Source organism: Podarcis bocagei, assembly GCF_964188305.1.
Source record: "Podarcis bocagei genome assembly, chromosome: 6".
Lineage (NCBI taxonomy): Eukaryota > Metazoa > Chordata > Lepidosauria > Squamata > Lacertidae > Podarcis > Podarcis bocagei.
In genome coordinates this window covers 47637230-47662796 of record NC_138130.1, presented here as the reverse complement: position 1 = coordinate 47662796, position 25567 = coordinate 47637230, and the positions used below count along the sequence as shown (strand labels likewise).

Below are 25567 nucleotides of genomic sequence, written 5' to 3'. Positions count from 1 at the left end.
TTTACTTTACGTTACGTTACGTTACGTTACGTTACGTTACGTTACGTTACGTTACGTTACTTTACTTTACTTTACTTTACTCAATCTCACTCCAGCACATTTCCCCTGCATTTCATCTCATGTTTCCTTCTTAGGCAGTACTGCCTTGTTAACATAGCTCCTTAGATGAAGAGGTAACCATTACTCCCCTTCCCCATATCCACAGGGGGTTAGGATGGGGCAGAGATGCCTCTGTGCTGACGGTGGCATCTGTTGTCAAGGCATAAAGCTCCATAGATGTAACTCCATTGCCAGTGGTAGGCCTCAGAAGGGGTATTCTAGAGACAAGATGATGATGGGGCAGAAACAGCTTTGGATCTGCTGGATCCAAAGTATCTTTATTGCTGTGAGAGGCCCGAGGATTGGGCTTGTTACCTATGCCAACCAGGAGCTGGTGTGGGTAATTGCCTGTAACATTTGTTTCAATGGACAGGATTCCCTCCATCCCCACACTCAAAGAATGCTGGGGTGAAATGAATTTTTTGCTCATCCCCACCTCCCTCCCTGGCCAGAACAGCTAGGAGATAGCCTGCCATTTTACACATATTCACCCCTGCTTAAGTCTTCAGTGAACGTAGCACAAAACAAAGGTCCTGATTTTCAGTAGCTGGTCAGAAGGAATCTTTCAAGGAGTTAATGTACCTTCACTTGATTAATAGTACCAAATTTTAACTCTGATACATTTGAAAGAGCACAGCAGAAAGTGTTCCCTTCATTCTATAGTCAATTAAGCACTGTAGGAAAGATTAAGAGAAATGTAGTAATATTTGTACTTGAACTCACTGCTAAGAGCTACGTTTTCGACATTATCTTGACCGTGCTGCCTTTGCCATTGTTGGTTTTGCTGCTGCTTTTTTGTCATACTAGGTATCTTCAGATCTTCCAATTGTCAGTGGTGACCCAGTTCTCACCGTAGAGCCTGGTGACACAGCTGCATATACTCTGACTGTATTCCCATGGAAACGCGGAAAATTTCAAGGTAGGTTTTAACCTAGTGCTACATTGTAAGTATGAGATAATTACTGCATGATTCCACAAGACACAGCTAACTGCTAATGAAATTATGCATCGCTGACCTCTGTTTTTTCAAAGTATCAATTAGAAAAGTTTTTCTCCCTCCTCAAAAAGCCACTTTTAATAACACTGCAATTCAAAATCTACGCTCATCCTAGATTTATCCTAATTCAAAGGCAATTTGAATTTTCGCTTTCCTGAAGGAATGTTGAACTAGTCTAGGATTTTGCCATTTATGCCAATTTGTCTTTGACTACAAGCCAAAGACGGCAGAGAGCATGCTCAGAGTCAAGGCTTTCTCTGCTATTTTGGATCCAGTTATCGTAGCCAAAGAGGCATTTCACTGATTAAACAACACAATAACCTATTAACGGGCTGCTCCTTCAGCAGCTGAGCACAGGGATTTGTTTTGAGTATCATAACTGAGCTAAGCTCACCGTCCTTCCACACAAAAATCCTATTCCTGGTAGCCCCAAGATTTCCTTACTTGAGCAGTCTAATTTAGTGAGGAAGTCTTAATTTGTTCATTCTGTTATGAAACTTGGGAGTCAGAAATCCTTGTCAACCTACTGCAAGGTATCAAGAGGTCTACCAGTAGATCCTGATCTGCCTTCTGCTCATCTCTTATCTAGTCCAGAACTGTCTCCTTCCATTAGCAGGAGTTTCAAACAGAGGTTTACCCCCATTTTTCTACCTGACAACTTTATACTGATTTCAGTTGTCTGTGCTGAGCATAGACATCTGGATCCAATCTAATAATTAGGCAATACGAAGATTTTTAATATTCTGGCTAAATGTGGCTGGGCAAAGAAATATGAATATGGTTTCTTTTGCATATTGTGTTGTGTCTTTTACTCTGTTTTACATGACATTAAGTTATATCCCCCTCTTTTTTGAGTTTTTACTTTACTGCTGAAAAGGGAAGCAATACAATATTCAGTTTTATTTGTTTGCTTTAAAATCCCCTTTTAAAATTCCAAATTCTTTTGTAATTGATTTTTCATTGCAGTCCTGCTTTCATGTAAAAATTAGACTATATAGCTTACCTGTAAGAGTCTCCCACCTTCAAACTGGAGCCTAGGTGCTCACTTCATCTTCTTTAGATTTCAGAATGAGATTTCCAAAAGTTGACATATTCACTAGGGACTTTTCTGTTGCAAAGGGTAAATGAGATTGATTTCCATAAAATTCCTAAATTTTACAATAGGGAAAAATAGAAGGTATTAACTTTGCTTAACCACAATTGATAATAGAAAGGTGGGGCAGAATTCACACTGGCGTGGTGCTGAAAGGAGCACAGCCCCCCAATATCTAACTATGTCTAACAGGTTTACAACATTATGTTTGCTTTGGGGGTCAGGCCTTAAAATTTGAACTGGAAAAGGGATGTCATTTACTGAAAGCTTATTAAGCCATGCTCCGTATTTGAAGGCCCCAATTCCAGGTATTTCTCCAAAATGAAATATCTAATACAAAAATTCATTTAAGCTAAAAACATGGATTTTGTCTGATAAGCAGGGTTGCGTGTACACTGGCATGAGGGTTTCAGGCCATCTTATGAAATGAATGCCTTGATTAATAGAACATCTGGTAACTATTTGTTTCAGGTGTAATTGTATTTGCTGCTGAAGATGGAGAACAGCAACAGAAGACAGATGGTGTACAGATCCCTCAGAAATTATCAGGAGCACTACCGAAAAAAGCCAATGCAGCAAACACTGGTAGGTTTTTTATTATGGGTAATTTCATTATCAGTCTGTATGGATGTTCTATCATTCATTTTTCAGTGAAATGCATATTTTATACACTAAACCATGTGCCTTTTTAAATAATGCATATTGCCTGGATGTAAGCTGACTAGTCTTTTGTTGTTTTGAGAAACATACTTATTTAGGTTAAATACAAACTGCTTGTTTGTATTTAAAACACTATTGCCAGTAATCAAACTTGAGGCTTTTTAGACCAAATAATATATCAGAGTAGTATAGAAACCTTTCCATTGAAATTATACTTCATTCAGGGAGCAGTTTAAATTGTCCTCACAACCAGTTTGGAACTATAAATCATTACTATGCTACGAGCGGAAACCTGGTAATGTTTGTGACTGTTCAGTTGAAAATAAATTGCTTTGTGTCATTTTTTTGCAAGTCACAATCATGCATCTGATAAAGTGGGGTGTGGCTCATGACAACTTATGACACAATAAATATGTTGCTCTTTAAGGTGCTACATGACCCTTAGTTGTTTTAGCAACCATATGTATGAGTCTTCAGTTCATATTGTGTTGGTGCAAACTTCATTGAATCATTCAAATGTTTGTTCTAAATCCAAATTCTTTTTGCAACACAGAGTGATAGTTTGTTTTCAATGCATATTTCATAACATTTACCATGTAGTTTTTCACACTGTATATTTGTCATCAGTAATTTGTTCTCATATTTTTACAAAATATTTTAAGCAAAGCTCTTTACTATATGTTATTGCAGCACATGTTGTTATTTGAGTTTACAGTGCATCTTAGTTTTGAATATGTTACTGATGCAACTAGTCACATATTTACTACAACTGTGTTTTGTTCCTTTTACTTTTGCAGTAGAGAGAAAAGTATGATTCCTATTTCTTGGCCTATAATCCTATATTTCTAGTGACCCTGAGAAAATGAAAAACTCGAAGTGCAGACTGTTATACAGTGCATGGAGAGAAGGGGTGAAAGAAAGAGCATAAGGTTGAAATACATAATTGGGGATAAAAATTATGCAATAGCATTGAGGTGAAACTGGCATAGTAGTTAATGCAAACTGAGCATGAGTGACTGGGGAAAAGAGAAGGATCTTATTTAAACTAGAGGCCTATACCAGAACCTTTACAAAAAAACACACAACCCCAACAAATTGGTGAAAGATTTCATAAGACAAAGGCAAAAATGCATTATGTACTGCTGTGATAAACGAGGATCCTATGGTTTGCAAAGGAAAAAAAAAATGATATAATGGCTAATGGAAAATGTCAAACTTTTTCAACTTTCTGACCACAGTCCACATTTACTGATGTTGCATGCCAGGCATCAGGCATTCCACATAGGAATATTATTTCTTAGAGAATATTTTTAGCAATCACGACTGACAAATATTTGTAGTCCTTCTGAGTTGCTATGATACCACATAACAACATGTAATTTTTTCTGAAGATAATATAATGAAGGCGACATGATATATTTTCTTAAAACAAACCTTTTGTAAAGAAAATAATCAAGAATGGCTGATAACTTTTAACAAATTAGATCATTTGGAACTTGGAATCTCCTTGTACATGTTTCTAGTTTAAGGACCAAAAAAGAAACTTGGATCATAGACTTATCTAGTCCTAGGTTTTATTCACTGGAATATTTAATTCAGGTTTTCTTTTGAAGACTAAGTTGAAATTTGTACATTTTAAATTTCTTTACTACCTGCTGCTTTATTGTGGTCTATCAAATTTTAAAATAATTATGTTGGTCAATTTGTTGGACATTATATTTACTTCTATTTAGTGTCATGTGATATATTCCCTCAGAGCCTTATTTCATTATTAGCAGTTTCTGGGAAATGTTTGAGATTGTATTTTCGAAAAGAATAGTCTAATGAAAATCCATTAATATCAAATGTACATGTAGTATGTGGGTGAGTATGATTTGCCTAATTGCAGCTTTTTGTTCTCTATAATTGCAGGGATGCTTATGTAATTAGGGCTGTCTTATTGTTAATATTAATGGACTTAAATTAATACTTGTTTTAAGGGGTTATTTCATGTAGGTGATTCAGATTTTAAACTGGAGTGGCATTGCATTATCTCCCTGAGATAATCACACTGAAATTGTTAAAAAACAACAACAACCCAGTTGAATCTTATATTAGGCAGGCAGAATTAGCTTCTTTTATATAATGATGTGTTCAGTCTAAAACAAGCTAAACATCCAAACAGACTAGTATTTTGAGGTTGATTGACACAAGTCCTAAGACTATAGACAGGCCAATAAACAGATGAATAATCAATAAAGGCATTTTATGTATTTACCACAACCAGTGCCCTAAACCCTTTGCTAAATCATAAATAAAACATAACTTTCTCACCTATTATTAAAAATCCATTAATTGCTATTTTTGGATACAACTTGCCAAACCAGAGGAAAATCACATAAGGTGCACACTTGCAAGTCCACATTTTTCCAATTTATTTTTTAATTGGCCTATGATTTTTTTAAAAAGACCTCTTACCTAAAATCAAGTGGTGTTATTTCCACTTAGTTTCCTTCACCCATTTAACCAACTCTCTGTTAAAGAAGGCATGATTTATTTTTCATCAAATACATATTTTCTCCAACTTAGCTTGCATTCTTCTATAGTTTGTACAGCTTTCCTCTGGCTCATTTTCAGTACTTCAGCCAACAATACATTTCCTGTAACTTATATGACACACATACTGACCCGAAAAAATTACTAATTCCTATTGCCAATGTATTTTCACGTAGGTGGGTGTGAAATGGTAGAATCTAGGATGATAGATCACACTGGGTGAGAAACAGAAGCTTATTCCATTTATATTCAAAAGCTGTTTTGCTCCCTGCTGTGGAAGATGTTTTGTTGTTGCATTCTCACCAGTCTACTTGATAAACATGTAGAGTTTGGCTGACTACTGTGGGAAACAAAACAGTAGATAGGCAGACTGTGGTCTGATCCTGTAAGGCACCTCTCCTTTTCCAGTTAAATATAAATGTCATACAAAGTTTGTATGTGTGTGTGTCAGTGTCACATTCTAAAATAAATATGTTAGATATAATTACCATTAAAAATGTTTTTCTTTTGGATTAAACAAGAGAATGTTACTTTTGGTGTAGCTCCAAGCCACAAACATAAGGGGATTATTGCGTTTTCAATCAAGAAACATTGATATAAAGGTAAAGGGACCCCTGACCATTAGGTCCAGTCGTGACCAACTCTGGGGTGACCAACTTGCGGCGGTGTACAGCTTCCGGTCATGTGGCCAGCATGACAAAGCCGCTTCTGGTGAACCAGAGCAGCGCACGGAAATGTCGTTTACCCTCCCGCCCGAGCGGTACCCATTTATCTACTTGCACTTTGATGTGCTTTTGAACTGCTAGGTTGGCAGGAGCAGGGACCGAGCAACGGGAGCTCACCCGTCACGGGGATTCGAACTGACGACCTTCTGATCGGCAAGTCCTAGGCTCTGTGGTTTAACCCACAGCGCCACCTGCGTCCCTATAGAAACATTGATATATGAATAGAAACATTGATATATGAATAGCATAATTTGCAGAGGTTGTTGCCTAAAAATTTGTGTGACTTCAAACCTGACTTCTCAACATACTTAAGCAACAATACTGAAACTATGTAAAATTATCTGATGCAAAATAATTTATAGAAGTTAGGGAACTGGAACCTCCAAACTTAAAGTGATGGCATGATGCTTTAAGGCAGATTAAAAAGAAAGAAAACCCACAACAACACAACGATCTCAATTTTCTAAGGAGTACATGTTTAGAAGATTTTGTTAAAAGCTTCTGAAAAATTCAGCCTTTTAAGGTTTGTTTCCCAAGGACTGCAACTGCATGTCACGAACAGAATTTTAGATGACTAATATCCAGTTAATGGGGTGATGGGGAGAATTACTAGAGTTATAAATGTGGCAAGAAATGGGTCCAGTTCCCATACGTAGTCTTATACCATGCCTGACCCAGAGGGAAGAAGGTTGTAACTTCTCTCTGTTTCTGGTAGAGTAGTGGGGACAAGGAGTCTTAATTGGCCTCGCCTGCTGGGCTTTTAACTCACTTTCTGTAACCCCAGCAAGTACCTCATCCATCCTAGAACTTCCATGAGACAGGTGGAGCCTGAGCCATGGGCAGTGTCAGCCACTGGTCTTACCTGATGTTGCTCTTCTCCCTGTTGCTGGGGAAGTGGAAGTGGTTAATAAAAGGTTGTCTTGGGGCTTTCTCTGACCCTCAGCTGCTCTGCTCCTGGCAACAGCAAACCCGTAGACACATGGTCCTGTACCTTGAGCAACTCTCTCTAGATAGTGATTTTAGATGGTGAGAGAAGTATTAATGGATGCTCCATGGCAAATGACTTTGTTTAAAGGAGGTGGACAAAACTCTTGGCTTGTTGTATTGTACTCTAAATGTAAGTGAAAAATGTATCTCAAATACATGGCTATGTAAATAAATGACATTAGGTTCTTGAACATTTCCATCATTAAATTGTTTTGGTTCAAATATTTTACATGTCAGGCTATATTAGCCAGTATCCAAATAATCAGGAAATTACTTCAGTGAGACCAGGGGTACCTCAGATTTGTTTGTCTTGAACTGTAGTCTCTTGACCCTCTCTGTCACCTTGCAAACTTAATATTTCAGGGTGAGTGTGGGTTTCATTTTTAAAAATACAACAATTGTACAGAGCTAGTGCAAGGCTTTGCATGCCCCTAAGTTGCAATTAGGATCCAAGGCTATAGAATTTAGATATTAAGGGGCACAAGTGCTTTCCATACAGGAAATGATTTCATGTCTGCATTAAGTCTTCAGTTAATACCCAAGATTCATTGTGTTTTCCCCCTGCCCTCCTTATTTCTTGACCTGTTTAGGACAAAGTCCACCGTACAGCAAAGTCTGGTTTTCCCTGGAAATAAATTGTATACCAGCTGCACCAGAAAAAACTATACATGTTGAATGCGCTGTTCTGGTAAGATTACTTTCACTTATGGCCCAAAGAGATTTCTTAGCTGTGTATTTGAATAGGTTCATGTGATAATTTACATGCTCTCTCGGCTCTTGTCTTCCCTGGCTGTTAAAGATCTTGCAAGAAGGGACTGACTGGGTGGGTCCAGGGGATAGTTAATGCCTTCTTGTAGGAGGAGTTGATGCTCGCCACACTGAAGGAGGTGGTTGTAAAATGTATTGTAGAAGCCATGCATTGGAGACTATAGCTGAGGTCAGTTTGGTGTAATCTGAAGCTTGTCAGAGCTTATGCTTGGGGTGTTTTTATACAAAATTGTGCTTTCTTCTCCAGAGTACACTGGTTTAAGGTATGAGTATTACTTTGTAAGAACAAAAAACTTTACATAATGTATATACATTTTGAACAACACCATTGTTTCTCTTTCTGTGTTGCTCCCCTTTTAAAAGCTCTTCTTGCAGAGTACATGACCTAGTCCTGATTTTCAGTACAGATTGATTTGCTCCACTTTTAGAAACGAGGGAGAAAATTATCACCATACAGATAGATGGAGGTTTAGGAGCTGAAGTCAACATAGAGTGAATGCCTTCCTAAAAGATATCAGACCCAGGAAAAATGCTCAAAATTAAGGAGGTAGTTTCTGTATGAAAAGAGTAGAGGAGAACAAGTGTTAATGAGAATAATATTAAATGTGACTTGGTGTTTATCTGAAATCAAAACTCACAGTGGAGCGTACAGTGTTCAGAATTGGGAAACCACAGGTCATAAACCCAATAATCCTGCTAAATGAGATCATGGTGTTCTGCAGAACTCCAGTGATGGCATGCTTTTAAAGATCTGTGTTGGTGTGTCTGTGCCTTCAACAGGAGCCAGATTTTTATCAGACAGCATAAAAATAGCTGACAGATAGTTTGACAGTTTGCTGTTTTACAGGTATTTTCCAATTATGGCTTTATTTCGGCAGGTTTAATTCATTAATGCATTATGGAAATTTAGTATCTGTTTATATAAGCTGCCCAGCAGCCCACATCTGCAGCTGAAACAGAAAGGTGTTTGTTTTAATATGCAAACCATTGCACTCTCTTTGACAGTAAGAGAAAATAGTACAGCTATTCAGAAATGGAAAAAACAAAACAAAAATACCTACTTCCTATGTGCAATTTTGAAAACATTCTCTAAGAATGTATGTCGTTCTTGAAATGTGCTGTTAAAATATTAATAATAAGTGATCATGCTGTGCGTGAAAAAGCAAACAAAATGTGTTTGTTGAGAGGATGTTCAGATGTGCTTAACTTTTGAAAATGAGGAGTGCAAATTTCAGTAAGGGCCAATTTCCATTTAATTTCTCTGCGTACAAGCTCACATTGTGGGGAGGGCTGCATTTTGCATGGTAAAATATTGTATAGGGATAGCCACGCCAATATATTTTCTCAACACCATGTTTGCTTCTGCTTTCTGATGTGTGTACTGAGACAATGGGTTGGTTAATTCCAGTTACAAAAAAGACCACTCTAGTAAATAAGCATGGGAATGGCATGCACAAAACAACAATCGAAATCCAACAAAACCATCTCTGTTACTGAGCTAAATTTTGGGAAGCAAATCTATGTGCTTGTAAATATGATTACCCCAGAAGGAATGTAAGGAAAGTTTGGACAAGAAATTCTCCTCATGCCTGAAGTAGGCTTGAATGTCTGTCTTGAGGGAAGAAATATCTGTCTGGAGTTTGAGAAGCAGAATCATGACCATGCTGTAGTTGAGCTAAGACCCCAGTGTGGATAAAGTACAAGATCTGTTATTGGATGTGGCTAGCAGCACTGGATGATCTTCATGAGTCTCCCTGTGCCCCAGTAAGAGTTGGGATCGTGTCATCCTCTAAAACAATGGAAAACTGCTTTTGCAGGTGTTTGCTCCATGACTATCATTTACCAATACATAATTGAATTGTAATGAGGAAAAGTAGAATGCAGAAAAGTAGAGATAATTAATGCGGGTTTCAAAGGAGCCTGTAGTCAGTGCTAGAGGTCACTCACTTCTTTGCTTAATATTATTTTTGCTTAGTTTCAAGTTTAGCTAATAGATTTTTGTATGTTCTGAGGCTTCTGAAGGCCTGCTTACCTTTTTGCCATCTTTTTAAGGGGATTAATTTCTTGCTTTGGGTAGTTCCCATTTTCTGTTTTTTAGGCTGCTCTTGGCCACTTTCTCTGAACCAGCCTTCTTGGGCCTGAACAGTTTAGATGTATTATTTATATGGTCTCACCCCCACTTCTGCTCTTTCTTTTCTCTTTATTTCCTTGTGAGGTTCAGAATGCACTATTTCAATTTTGAACTCTCCCCTCACTCTATTTCCCCCTGAATTCATTTCCTGTTTGGACCATTCTGGATCCTAGACACTAGATCCTGGATTCATCTTTCTCATTTTCTCACCTTAGCCCCCCTTGAATGATGATTTAGCTCCATATACTCTGCTCTGTAGCAGAATTTTATTGTGTGACCATAGGTTGTAAAAACAACATGAAATTTAAATGGTTATATAAATCATTTTGTAGTTTAGCAGCCTTGGCAGGGTAGCCAACAGCCCTGAGGGTCTCAAAGTCTACTTGCTTTATTAAATCCTTCTTGCCTCCAAAATAATTCAGTATATACTAGATTGGATCTGGTGTACGTTTTGAGAATTTAAGAGTTCCTGCTGTTTATTAAAGTGACTCTGATCCATTGGAAGCTCCCTCTGGTGGAAGAGGCAGGAACAGTGGCTTATCTTGACTTCTCTCCTTCCCCCTACAGCCTCTGGGGCAGAGCTTTCCAAACTGTGTGTTGCAGCATGCAACATGTTGACTGCAGTGTGTAGGTGTGTTGTGAAAACATTCTTCATGTTCCTCCTGGGGCTGGAAAGGGGTTAGTTTAACCTCCAGTTTGCTAGTAAAACTGAATTACTGTGTCATGAAATGACCCATGTCTAAAAAGTGTGTCACCAACATGGAAGAGTTTGGAAAGCTCTGCTCTAGGAAAGCTCTGCTTTGCATGCCACTAGCCGGGGACTTAAGTAATAGTTCTGAAGTTCCTGCCTGGCTCACTATCACCTCAGCTCCTGTCGTCCTGGGGAAGATGGGTGGGCCTGCTGCCTGAGGGTCAGCCCATATTTTTCACGTGGTTATCCATCTGCAAATTCTGCCTTGGAAATAAAGGCATTTATAAGAGCAGTGAACTATCTGCATCCTTCCCAATCATTTCCTGTTTCTTAACAATTAAAAAACAGCACTTGTATCAATTTGTGCTTTCCCCCCTCTTCTTTTTTCCCCATTTTGTATTAGTTTGCAAACTTTGAGGAGAGTTCAGTACAGGACCATTTCCCTTTCCCTTGGTTCATTGGTAAAGCTTTTGGTGTGATATATTTATCTATTTCTTCATTTATTTCTGTTTTCAGCAAACAACAGACACTTGATTTATTTGTCCATCATTTCATTTGCTTTCTCTTCTTTTTCCTTTAGACTATACAAGGTTCTTAAGGAGAATCCCCCCTCCCCCCTCCACTCTTTGTTTGTTTTTAATGCTTTTTATTCATTTCCAGTTGTTTCTTTCTTTTAGTCTGCTGGTTCAAAGTTTTATCCTCTGCTCTACTGCTCTAGGCTATCTGCGATTTTATTGTGTTGAATTCTTTTGGTGCGGTATTAATAATATTATTAGTTTTCTCTACTCCTCCCTCTAGGTCTGGTGTCTCTCCCCCCCCCCCCCCGCTGAGCCTTACAAGGGGATGTACAGTGGTACCTCGGGTTACATACGCTTCAGGTTACAGACTCCACTAACCCAGAAATACTACCTCGGGTTAAGAACTTTGCTTCAGGATGAGAACAGAAATCATGTGGCGGTGGCACTGTGGCAGCTGGAGGCCCCATTAGCTAAAGTGGTGCTTCAGGTTAAGAACAGTTTCAGGTTAAGAACGGACCTCCAGAACAAATTAAGTGCCGTATTTTTCGCCTCATAGGACGCACCGCCCTATAGGATGCACCTAGTTTTTTTTGGGGGGGGGAAATAAAGGGGAAAAATTATTTCCCCCCCCAGGCACGGGGCTGGCGTGGGGGAAGCCCGAGCTTCCCCCGACCCCAGCCCCCAGAACAGCCTGCTATCCGCAAGCCTAGGGAGCCACGCCGGTCTCCCCAGACTTGCGGACAGCTGTGCGAAGCCCGGGCGCGCTCTTCAGTGCGCCCCAGGCTTCGGAATGCAAGCAGCTCTGCGCAACCCTCGGGAGCCCGGCGCGGCTTGGCGTCGGGCTCCCGAGGGTCGCGCAGAGCTACGCGGAGCCCAGGAGGGCAGGCAGCTCTGCGCGACCTTCCGGAGGCCGGCGCGGCTTCGCAGAGGGTTGCGCAGAGCTTCCTGAAGCCTGGAGAGCGAGAGCCTCTCGCTCTCCAGGCTTCAGCGAAAGCCTGTATTCGCCCCATAGGATGCACACACATTTCCCCTTCATTTTTGGAGGGGAAAAAGTGCGTCCTATAGGGCGAAAAATACGGTACTTAACCCAAGGTACCACAGTACATGCAGCACTGAACCTTTCTAAGGGATGGACATGTTAAACCATATGCTTAAGGATTTTTTTCTTGCTGGGTTGGGCTAATTGTTACTTAATAAATTGGTTTCACATTAAACTAAGTCACAGTCCTACTGATAACTTTATAAATGTACACCTACTCAGTATAGTTACAGAGCATATCGTTATGGATGTAGAGAAAGTAATAAATGTTTATTTTTGTCATTTTAAATGAGAGGACATTTTCTCATAAACTTCAAATTGAGTTGGCATATTTATAATAATAACATTTCTTGGAGTTGAGAGCCACATCTCAAAGGTGGATTTTCATTTGTAGAAATTGTGCACTTCACAACACCTGGGAGTGTTCTGTGAAACAACAATGGTAGGGTGGCTGATGAGCAAATATCTCAACTTTGAGAAGGCTGCTGTTAATCATTCTAACTAAAAGCTCTGTATAGAAAATAAATTTGTGCAGATCATAGAACAACTATGTCTAGTGTGAAAATATTTGATATGTACACAGTCACTGCAAAATACTACATTAATCAATTCTCTGGTGCATCACTAGGTGGCTAGTGTAGATCATAAAATATCTACTGTCTTCAAATAAACTTGGGAAGACTGAAAAATGGTCAGCAGAGGGCTATTCATTGAATGGTTAGACGTGTGTTAATGTTCATGAAAATGAGTTGCCTAACATGTCAAATAGCAGAACATTTTTTATTAATTTGTCATTAGCTCAGTCCTTTTTGTAAGCTTTAAACATAAAATCATCCCATTGAATACTGCATAAATTAATGCAGTTGAAAGTTGATTTAAAGCAGTAGTAGAGACAATTCCATAAAGCCTGGTGTGTGTTGAAATGCTATCTGAAATTCAACAACTAATTTGCTGAATAAGATGGAGACAAGTTTTGTTTCACTGACATAAATGTGCAGTAACTCTCTTTCAGTGTCTGGAACTGCTCTGGGCTTATGCATTTATTCTGAGAGCTAAATTAAATGCATCATAAGGTTTAAAACAACTAGGGCTGGGTGGGAGATAATGCTAGGGAAATAACAGTTTGTTTTTTGAAGGGAAAAAAATCCTCATCATTGTGTTTGCTCAGCAGGAGTTCTTAATATGAGGCAAACATCAACAGTTTGGTTATTCAGCAAATTTCCTGTTGTTGGAAGCAGATTTTGACATACTATTTTTCAAAAAGTTGCTTGAATTTTACCACATTTCTTTACATTAGTACAAAGTTAATTACTATAGCAATGTAAAATGTTGTTGCAGCATTGTGCAGGTGCCATGGAAAGCCATGCATTGAAACTGCTGACTAAGGAAGGAAAAACTCTGAGGCAGAGAGTTGATCTGGCTTAGATGAACTTTCGCTCCTTGTCACCCCTGTAATTCTATGGCCTTCACTACTTCTTGGTAATTGAATGATACCTTATTGCAACAAGGCCTCAAATCAAAATATGTATTTATTTTATTAGATATATATATATATATATAACCTAGATTCCTAAGTTATTTCAAATATAATTTTGTTGTACCCCATTTTACAGGCTTTCTTTTAGGACAATGACCAGGGGGTAAAGAGACAGTTCAAGAGTCCTTTGCAACGTACGCATTTGAAGATATGTTTAGCAATTCAATTCAATGATATTTCTAAAAACTCTATATTTCACTCCATCTGTTATTTAAAAACACACTTGTGAATAAGTTTGCAGTGTATTATGTTTTCAGTGGCAAAGAGTAATATGTTGAGTGCTTTCTAATGCTTCCTCACACAAACTTCTGTAGTTTAGATAACAACCAGTGGAATTTAAACTACAATATTAACACTGTAACAACTTCACATGGAATCTTTGCAATTAAACCCTAAGGGGCATGAATGCATAGGAAAAGGTCTCTGCTTTCCAAATGCTGGGAAAATATTCCATATAAAATTTAATAGGAGTTCAATTAAACATGCTAAATGAGGACCACTTACGAAGGAGCTGAATGTTGGCAGATGCAGAGATATTAACAATTTGTGTAGACCACACTTTCTTTGTGAAGCAGTTCTTTAATTAATATATGCAGAAAACTGGAGCATTCCGAAATTCTATAATTACTTCAAAAGTGGAAGAAAATGTGAGACAGCTTTGCTGCTTTCCTGACACACATGTTCCTGAGCCAATTATCTTATCACTTGGTTTATTTATTGATAGCTGGAAAATATTAAAGCTATAAGCATGCAGCTTAAAACCCCAAAGGGTATAGAGCAGTGTGAAAAAATGTCCAGAATTTCCCAGACATGTCCAGAATACTGGAGTCAGGTGGAAATCGCAAAAATGGCTGGGAAAATCCTAACATATGGCAACCCATGTCAGCAGCGTCATTTTTGGCAGCTTCCCTTAAAAATAGCTCAAAAACTTATTTTTTTGAGAATTTGCCAAGCATTTTGTGAATTTTTGAGCAAAACTAAAAAAAGCTCAACTGTTCTGTCTGGATTTTCACTGTTTGAAATATGGCAACCCTATCTAAGAGCTCCTCTGGATCTAGCCAGAGACCCATCAAGTGTGCATCCTGTTTGGAAACCCACAAGTAGGATACAAAGGTAACAACCTTTCCCCAATATTTCCACTCTTCTCCAGCACCTAGTACTCATCAAGAGCTTTCAGGCACATTAGCTAAAACCCCTGACAAGTATGATATTTTCAAGCTTCACTCAACAATCCTTGTAGCACAGTTGAAATTTGTCTGCTCTGCTTCGTTTATGATTATTACACCGTTTCGTTGAATAAGTGCAACTGAAAACCTTGTTTTTCATGGGTTTCATTTCATTGGCTACAGTGTGGCCAATGTGGTGAGATTGCGTGCGCCAGATCCAGGTAGGCATAGAACTCTTGGCTTCTCCTCAGCAACTGAAAGGGCCTTCGAGTTCAGTGAATCCAATGCTGTCTCTATTCTCCCCATCAGAATGCTCATTTTAGGGACATAACACTGGCTCCTACCTGTGAAATAACCACCAGCACCAGCTCAGCACCTGTGGGACTATCTGTGGGTAGGGCAGGTCCTCTTCTGTAAGGGAAAAGGCACCTCTGCTCCATCTTATCTTCCTCCTGTTAATGGATCTGGAGAGTAGCATTGCTTTGCTCATAGATGTTAGCAAGCGTTTAGACTCTTGCCAGGTTCATCAAACAGGATTTCTTTAAAAATAATGAATTGTTTCTTAACTCTCAGCTTAAGCTCCTTTTACAAGGTTTTGCTATGGAGCCCTTAGTGGTAAAAAGTTAATGGGAAAATTTGTTTACAGCAGTAAAATGATTCATCTGAGCCTTAAAGTATTTCATTGCAACCTTAAAATGTGTATTATTGATGCAAGGCTATCGAATGATTTAGGTGGATATAACTCTGCCATCTGTAAAACATTAAATGCTTTAAATGCATATTTAGTCTAAATTGCCGTTTTCTGTAAATGCAAGGGGTCTTATGAAGGGCAGCAGGCAAAGATATACCACACTCCTTGTAAGGCAGTAAATTTCCTGCCTAAGCTTTATTATTGTTATCTTTCTCATTTATTTACACACATACCCCACCCCATCCTGTTTTATTATACTATGCATAAATAGAATGATCCATATTTTCCACAGAAATATCTTTAGCACTGTTGGTGTAGCGTTTTATTTGTTTATAGGGGCATCTCAATGAAAGGACTGGATCTTCCCTTTGCAGCATATTTCTAAAACAAATATTATGGGGTTGTGATCATTTATTTATTTCTTTTGCTAAGTAATGAGGGCTGATAACAAAAACTGAAGGTTATTTTGCTATACTGTGTGAGATAAAACCTATTTGCTTCCTAGTTTTGATTGTCAGAGAGGAGTTAGTGGTAACTGTATCTTGTTATGCAGTGGCAAGGATCTGTGGCCAGTTTATACTGTTGCTGTTATTGTTATATGATTTGTTAGCTGCTTTGAGCTTAAGGAAAAAGCAGGATATAAATTCTAAAGTGTGTGGGTGTGGGTGTGTATCCTTTCCACAATATATAATAAATTATGTGTGTAATTTATTAATTTATTATTTGCACTTCTGTTCTGCTTTTCATTATATAGGCTTCCAAAGCAGTCTACAAATATTAACATGCTATTATATCAGTAAAAGTAAATACAAAAGTAAATACAATATATATATTCAGAAGCTGGAATGACTAAAGCAGTGTTAGGGCAGCTTCCATGAGGAATGGCTGTTGATATCAACAGAGTGAACAGCTGATCAGACTTGCCTTTGCACAGTGCTATCTGCAGTCCTCCTCCCACCTACTAATACAGAAAAGTGAGAATGGAAACTCCCCCTCCCTTTCTATGGCCATCCCATACTGTCAGTTTTACATATGAGCCACCTCAAAGGTCAGGAGTAATCCTGTTATATAAATAACCCTTGAAACATTAAAAGGTAAAGGTAAAGGACCCCTGACAGTTAAGTCCAGTTGCGAACGAATCTGGGGTTGCGGCGCTCATCTCACTTTACTGGCCGAGGGAGCTGACGTTTGTCCGCAGGCCACTTCTGGCAAAACCAGAGCAGTGCATGGAAACGCAGTTTACCTTCCCGCCGGAGTGGTACCTATTTATCTACTTGCACTTTGACTTGCTTTTGAACTGCTAGGTTGGCAGGAGCAGGGACCGAGCAACAGGAGCTCACCCAATCGTGGGGATTCGAACTCCCAGCCTTCCAATCGGCAAGCCCTAGGCTCAGTGGTTTAGACCACAGCGCCACCCGTGTCCCTCTTTAAATGTTTAGAACCCTTCTAAACTTCCCTGTGTTCTCATGATGCAACGGAACTTTCCGATAATCTCAGACTCCTTCATCACCACCAAGGGTGTTGGGATTTGTAGTTTTAATTCCTCTGTGCCCAGCCCATTAAACTAGGAGGAATTAAAGATTCCAGAAATCCCAGAAGCCGAAGGAGGGAAGCCGATGGCAGGCATTGCTGGGAAAAGCAGGCACCAGCATTTGGACTGAGCCTGGTCTTTCTGAGAGGTCTCTGAAAAACCCTGAGCCCCCCGCCCCAACCTCCTGCCCTGCCCAGATTTTCTTATAAAGCTCAGGAAGACTGGAGCTGTTCTGTATTGAGGTGATTTTATATACCCATCTATCTTGGTATAAGACATCAACTGATTAAAATGCATGCATTAATCAACCCTAGAACTGAACTTGAGGCTACTTTCCACCTATTACAAACCTTTTTTCATCTTGTAAAATCATATCAAACATCTGAATTGTATCAAGGCTTGTGAAATTTTGCATATTTTCACTTGATGTTTGGCCTAGCAATGAGTCAAAAGGGAATTCTGTAACTGGGTTTAATATTGGGATGAAGTGATTTCCTCCATCCTCTGATTTTCTGAGTTTGGAATGGTACTGAGCTTCCTAGCACTTGTTGTGATGAAGCAACTATAGAAGCACTTATTTGGCATCTCTCCTGGTTGAAATAATGCCTGTTTATGTGAGGTCCCCATGGAATATCTCATGAGCACAAAAGGCAGGAGTTGCTTTTTTAGCATGGGTTGTTATTTCTTCAGTACCCACAAATATTCCTGACAGGTAGATGGCCTCAGGCTTGAACACCTCTTGCTGTATGCTTGTACCATTTTGTGGCAATTTCTTTCATTCTCTTGTGGCCTCTGAGGATACGCTTGCACCACTGTGGTGATGCATTCAGCAAATAGATCTGGCAAAGTGGATGTAAAGCCAACTGTTTCAAATAAGCATTCTTTTCTTGACATGTTTGGTAAAGGCTAAGGGCACATGGTCTTTTTTTCTTTTCTAGGATACTGTTTGCATTGGAATTCCTGTAACCAATCCCACAGCTGATATTCTGGAATTAGAAGTGGAACTAATAGATCCTGTTACCCTTAGTGGTGAAAGAAGCCTTGTTCTCCAGCCAAAAGAAACATTTCACTATGAAGTAAAGTACTCTCCAGCTGTTACTGGAGCGTTGGATGGAAGGTAAGATCTACAGTTGTGGCTGCTAAAACAGAGTTTCACTAGATCTATCGTCCTTCTTGTCACTTTAGCAATATTATTTAATTGCCTTTATTCTACTTTTTTCCATGAAACATCATTTTAATAAAGCTTGCACTTCGCTGAGCAGAACTGACTTATAAATGGATTTAGTCATTTTCTGCAGTTGGAGCTGCTTTCTCATGCTGCCTTTTCAATATTAATGTTAACTTCAGATTGATAGTTAAATTATTTTCCATATGTTATTTACTATAAATGATGTGATCCAAGACTTTTGTTTCGAGATTCCTGTGAACTAAAAATAATTTACAGCTTAATGAATATGAAGGGCATTTAAATTAAAGACGTCTAATCACGACGGAAACCTCAGTGAGGCTGCGGTATAATAATTAGAAACAATAAGATTGTTGACCTTTTGATCTTGGTTCCTGCCTTATAGCATGTTTTCATAGTCTTCAGCTGAACCAGACTACTGAACTCTGCCAAACTCTTAAGTCACTTATTTATCGGATGCTTAACTAAACTTCTAATATGAAGTCATGTCTAATAGAGCATCATGGCAAGGGGAAGACCAGATTGGCTCCATCTATCAGTCAGCTGCAAGGAGCTTTCTTTCTCCCACCCCACCCTGCCACAATGGGCATTTGGCTCCATCTTCAAAGTTGAAGGAATGCATACTCTACTCAAAGGCCACTGGGAGGCTGCTCTCCCAGAACATCATGGCAGAATAACATCCACCCTGGCCTCATCCACTGGCCAATAAAGGGGCAGCTGTTTCAATGTTTGCTTTCTACTACTACTACTACTATTACTGATCCCCAATTCTTTTTGCTGTGATCTTTAGTTGAGGGAGGTAATAAGAATAACACTTCTGTGATGGGCTTTTCCACCACCTTTACAAATGGCCCCAGCCCTCACAGAACACCACAACCTTTAGAACTGTTGTGCACAGCAAAGTCATTTTAGTCACAACTACTTATATCTCTCATTTCAGTGTTGTATTCCAGTCAGAGAAGCATGGAGAGTTTTGGTATGCACTGAAACTGAAGGCACAGAGACCTCGGTCCACAAAATTGCCTATAGCAGAATGTGAACTTGGAAAGTAAGTGTAGGATTGTTCCTTACTTTAGTTCAAATATGCTGAAATATGAAATAGTAGTGCAATATCTTATTATATAATATGTTATTATCTTCCTCATCTGACTACCTTGGTGTTTTAGAAGAGATTGTTTTGGAGGTGACTGCAAGGGAGTTGAATGATTGCAGCCAGAAAGATCATCAGCTTAGCTTGGTTGATGCCTGAGGAGCAATGTGTAGATCAGTATAAAGCATTGTAATGGAACTGGACTGATTCCCTTAATCATTTGACTCTGTTAAAACTCTGTACAGACTTTAAATGTGAAGGATGCTTTGGACATCCTAGTTCAGAGTTGCTACTACTCTATCTCTCCATTTACTTGACAAAGACCCTTTGAATATTGCCTCGTAGCCAGGTTCTGCAAATATACCATATAAAAGAAAATCACTGAAGTTACACAGGTTGGGAGAATAGGTCTCAGGTATTTTCTGTTATTCCTCCATAAGGACAAATAGTACTTTGTGCTTCAATAACTTTTGCTCTGAGAGGTCCTGCTCACATGATGAAGATTGCCATCATGTTGCGAGCTGCAACTTCTTATGAATGCTTCAATCACAGCAGGGGGAGAGAGCAGCAGAAAACACATGGCCTGTAAAAAAATTTCCGACTAAATCTTTACTATTATGAAAAATCGGTGGAGATAAGGAGTCTGCAGTAAGGTCACTGCACCCTTTCTCTATCTCTCAGGTATAATTCAATCATATTGTTTCTCAGAATGGGGTCTTAGTGGGAGCTGTGAGGATGCAATCAGGTACAGCAACGTGCTTGCAATCACAGTTTTCCATCATAGACCTTTAGCTTGTCCCATCCAGCATTGGCTTTTTTCTTTGCTCTTGTCCTATGATTTATAGTGACATTTTTATTAATTGAAATCATTCTGAAATTATAGCACAATCCAGATAAAACCAATGTCGTAATACCAGGTGACCTTTACCTTGGAAAACAGTTTTTTTTAAAAAAACAAAACCTCTACATCTTTTGTACGTGCATTTTCAAGAATTGCAAGAGCATTGAGGAAGAAGTACATATTGTTGGGTAGTGCATATGCTGATTTTAAAAATATGGTTTTGGTTTCATAAATTACTAAAGGTTTTAAAGTTTTTGTTTTTTAAAAAAAGACCACAATCACAACATAGAGCAGAGTATCTAATTTATATGTAAGCTTAAAGGTTGATAATTCTGCCTCAGTCATAAATACAAAGGCTGCCCAAAGAGCAATTGGTAGTTAACACATGTGGAGAAAAAGCTGGGAGTGAAAAGGGGTGGATGAATCGTCTTTTAAGTGGAAGGCATAGAGCGGTCATCTTGTTTGAGTCCTCAAGGTTACACGATGATCAAGAGGAATTGCAGGTTTATGGCATTAAATCAAATGCTATTGGAGGAGTCAGTTAATTACAAGTTTCCCTTGCGCTTTTTCATTGAAGGGAAATACAGGTATCATCATTTATAGTTTGGGTATCATTAATTTTTGTACAGTTTTACTGAGGGTAGACGCTGTAGCTTTTATGGACTCTGTTATATGGCTATTTGTGATCTTTTCTTGTTATATTTCTGATCTAACAGTTCTATAATTGATACATAGCTTTATTTATTTATATTTATTGTATTTATCTCCCTTCCTTGAACAGAGTCCAGGGCAATGTACAACCAAAGATAAAGCACAAAATTATATTCGTGATGAAAAAATAAATACAAAACTAAAATATTCACAAAGTAGCAGTCTATAATAACCCAATCCATACATTGAGTCGGTTGGCTTAGAGGAGGCACTTCTTTAGCTACTTGGGCCCTGAGCCAGTTAGGGTTTTGTAAACCACTGAGCCATTTAGGGCAGTTGTAAACCACTGAGCCTCTTGGCTTCCCGATCAGAAGGTCGATGGTTCGAATCGCTGCGATGGGGTGAGCTCCCGTTGCTCGGTCCCAGCTCCTGCCAACCTAGCAGTTCAAAAGCACACCAAAAAGTGCAAGTAGATAAATAGGTACTGCTACGGTGGGAAGGTAAATGGTGTTTCCATGTGCTGCTCTGGTTTCGGTGTTCCATTGCACCAGAAGCACATGACCCGGAAAACTGACTGCGGACAAACGCCAGCTTCTTCAGCCTGTAAAGCGAGATGAGCGCTGTAACCCCAGAGTCAGCTGCGACTGGACTTAACTGTTAGGGGTCCTTTACCTTTTTTTTTTAGACCATTACCAACATCTTGAATTGGGCCCAGTAGCTTACTGACAGCTAGTTCTGTGATTTAAGGAGCAATGTTGCATTCTAACATCTTGCTGACCCCGTTGATACCCTGGTAGCTGCATTCTGCACTAACTGCAACTGCCAGACCATTTTCAAAGGTAGCCCTACATTAATACACTGCAGTAATTCAAATGCAAGGTCACCAGAACAAAAGTTACTGATACCACACTATATTGGTCCAAGAATTGCCATAGCTGGAAAAAGGCACTCCTTGTCATTGAGGTTTCATTGGCCTCTAATGACAGTGGGTTAAGGAATACCCCCAAGCCATGTGCCTACTTCTTTTGGGAGAATGCCACCCCATCTAGAACAGGCCGTCACACCAGTAAATGAAATACTCTTAACTCACCCTATGGTGAAAACTGGATCAAAGGTATAATCTATGTGTCAGGCCACAATATATTACTATTAGTCTTGAAAAGAGAGCTACATTGATTATAAATCTGTTAGGTGTCAATTTAATAATAGAGGAACAGTGATCACTGATAATGTGATACTTCACATTGTTCAAAATGTTAAAATTGATTTATGAATTCCATTCAGTGCCTATTACAGGTATTTAAATATTGGTACAGCTATAGCTCGAGAAGAGGAGATTCAATAGTAGAGTGAATGTTTAGTTTGGTTAAGGCCCCTGTTGACCTAGGCTGACAATTAAAAGATTTTAGATAGCAGGTATAGGAAATATTTGCTTAAGATCCAAGAGGGCAGCTGCTAGTAATAGTAAAAAGTTTTGTTCTGTATTGATCATTACTTTACTTTCTAAATACACAAGAATAATCTTATCAGAATATTCAGTAGAACCTGAATCAATCCCAGTACTTAATAATGATGTAATAACATGACTTTTTATGCTTGTTGCAGATGGGTCCGTCAATATATCCATCTGGTTAATCCTACATATGAAATTCTGGAGCTGAACTATATGAATAGCAATACAGCCCATTTTATTATGGAGACAGACCCTGAAATCCCTGTAAGTTGAAGAACAAAATTATTTTATAATCATATGAGAGAGTACCATGCAGGAATGTAACAATTATGGAAAACATGTGGTGTGGTGGCTTTATATGTTAAAGGCAAGAAAACTCTGGACAAATAGAAACAACAGAGCATGTGCCTGTATTACAGAGACATCCATACTAGCTTCATCTAGCCATTACTGTGTAAGGGTGCACCTTCTTGCTACTTTCAGATACCAACCCTGCTACAACATACAGTGTTGGCAGATTCTGCACAGCAGTGCTCAAAATTCATTGGACGATGACCTGTGTCACAAACTAGATTTAATGAGCACTCATATCAGAATGCTCTGTAGACTGATAGCTATAGTCTTATGTATGCTAACCTCTTATGCTCTGCCACTCCCGTCTAATGTTCCTAACCCTTCTTTTAGACTTTCCTTGCTCCCTTTATATTTTTATAGACTTTTAATTCTTTTTAGTTTTTCAAATCGTTTTTCAGATTTTAAATGACTGTACCCCACCCCCCTATGCTGGTCTATGACCGTAATAAAGATTTGGTTTGATTTGTATATTCAGATTGTATTCTGAAGCTTTTTGAGCAACAAGGAGTAGTCTCTAGACAGAACTTAATAATCTGATGTTGAGAAAGCATGCAGTAGCTAGTTATTTTTAAAAGTCAAGACAGAGGCCCAAGAACAACATAGACGCTGGAAAGAAACAAATATACCTTAGTGGAGCATAGATATTGGGAACTAAGATCCCCGAGAGAGATGTGAAAAGAGAGGATGTAACATGAATCTCAAAGAGCAGGACTGTACAACTATCTTAATAATAAAGTATCAGAGTACAGGAAGGATGAACCCCAAAGATGCTAGAAATGAAGAAGCTTTAATCTTGGAGACAAGGGATTGCCAGCCATTTAAGGAAAGATTAAGCCAAACTTCATAATGGGTAGAAACACAGAATTGTTTTTACTTTTGGAAAGTTAAGAATATTCCTTTTTAAAAGTGTTCAGGGTTATATTTAAAGGTAACTCCATTGAAAGATGGCCACTACTAGGAAGAGCATAGTAGCATTCCTGGAGAATGAAAACACCAATTATGACAGCTGAATAGATTTTGTCACTGAAGATCTTATCCATTTTTCTGTCATGAATTGAACACTATTTTGGGACTCTTGTTGCCATAGCAATAGGACCCAACCTACTTAAAAGATAAGAATCCAACAGCTTTTAGAAACAAGTGAGTTCAAAACCTTTCATACTAAATATAGATTATTTTTGCCTGTTTGTTTTTACAACATCCTTATGAATAATGATGACATATAAACATCTGATAATGAATTGGATAAGCTGAATGGAGGGAAACAATTGCTAAACGTCCTCAACAGTTTGTGATCTATAGAAGTCAAAATTCATTATCATTAACTCCAATCCATCTCTGGGTTAATGATCTGACCATAATATGGATGAACCTGTTAGAGCTCTTGCAGAATCTTTCTACAGTAAATAATATAATGAATCAAGATTATAGAGTTTGGCTACTTGCACAAATGCTGGTTTGTGAAATGATTAGTAACAGAGAGCAGCCAGCTTTTGCTTATTTTATAATGAGGTGTTTAATATACTTTAGATTGGATATACTGAATACAATAAATTGATACTTGGTCTTATTTTCTCAGTTTGATATCATATGATTGGGAAATGTTAAGTGCTTAAAGGAGAAAATGGGAGTCTGTTTCTTTTCATTTTTCAAAGGTGACAATAAAACTGTTAGAGAGGCAAAAGGGGAACAGAGGATGTTCAAAGCATAGGTTTGGATCCAGAATTCCCATGAGCAGAAATGCTTTACCTCCACTCTCAGGATGTGCAACAGCAAGATACTGTGGTTGGAGGAAGCAGGGGAGGCACTTTTTTGCCAATTCTAACCCTTGCAGCTCCCTTTGTCCCATGAAAAGCTGTGCAATCTTGGGGTGGGAAAATCAGCAGAATAGTGTGAGAGGTGGCACAGGCGGCTGCAGGAGGAAGGACATCTCAGTGGCAGTCACCTTCCTCCTCCACTGGGTCTGTTTTCTTTGTAAGTCCTTCTGTTTGTGGAAGGGACACTCTGGATCCAATCTATTGCCTTAAGAGCAACCGGATATTATGCAAAATGGCTGCCAATTGTATCTCAGCATCTACGTCTGCTGAAAATATCTGGCGAAACTTACTATGTGACCTGGGACTCGCTTATACGGCTGCAAATAAAACATTTTGAATGTGTTGTAAAGTGCAATATACAATTGTGACACTAGATGGTGGCTGTGAGCTATAGCCAATGCAATGCATTTTTTAAAACGATTAAAAAAAAAATTCCCACAATATTTTTAACATGTGTGTAGATTCCACCCTGAAGACATTCTTTGAGTTGCCCCATTCCTGATGGTGGCAGCCATTGCCATCCACAGCAGGCTTGCTGTGTTCATTTTTCTGCATTAGAATCAACATAGAGCCTAGTGGTACTATGAAGACTAACAAAACTGATTGTGGCATAACTTGGACTAGAGCCCATTCCATCAGAGGCAGCTGATTTTACATTTACTGCAGTCAGTTCTACTCAACAAATTTATACCACAATAAATTGCCTAGCTTTAAGTGCCACAAATCTCTCTATTGTTATCACACAAATTTATTTATTTATTTAATTGAAATTATATACCGCCCTACACCTGGAGGTCTTATAGTGAAACAATAAATTTCACTAGACATTTGGAGATAGATGGGTAACTGGTTACGGGATGTCCTTTTAGTAGCAGCTCATTGCCTTTTGCAATGTCTAATTCCACTCAAAGTTTTGGGACACCTTTGAATTTCAAGGTAACATTTGTCTCCTTCTATGGTCCGCATGGCAGATGGAGGCTCTAGATGGCAAAGAGGAGATTTGCAAG

At 38.8% G+C, this 25567-nt stretch overlaps 1 protein-coding gene across 2 annotated transcripts in view; it reads left to right on the top strand.

Moving 5' to 3' along the window:
• CFAP47 (cilia and flagella associated protein 47) overlaps window positions 1–25567 on the top strand; it is a 185850-nt gene that overhangs the window by 99932 nt on the left and 60351 nt on the right. For both annotated transcript variants that reach the window (XM_081197772.1, XM_081197773.1), the window contains 6 exons: window positions 907–1018; window positions 2661–2774; window positions 7687–7784; window positions 18107–18285; window positions 19295–19402; window positions 22542–22653. In XM_081197772.1, coding sequence (XP_081053898.1) covers window positions 907–1018; window positions 2661–2774; window positions 7687–7784; window positions 18107–18285; window positions 19295–19402; window positions 22542–22653 — 723 coding nt within the window. The remainder of the gene's footprint in view (window positions 1–906; window positions 1019–2660; window positions 2775–7686; window positions 7785–18106; window positions 18286–19294; window positions 19403–22541; window positions 22654–25567) is intronic.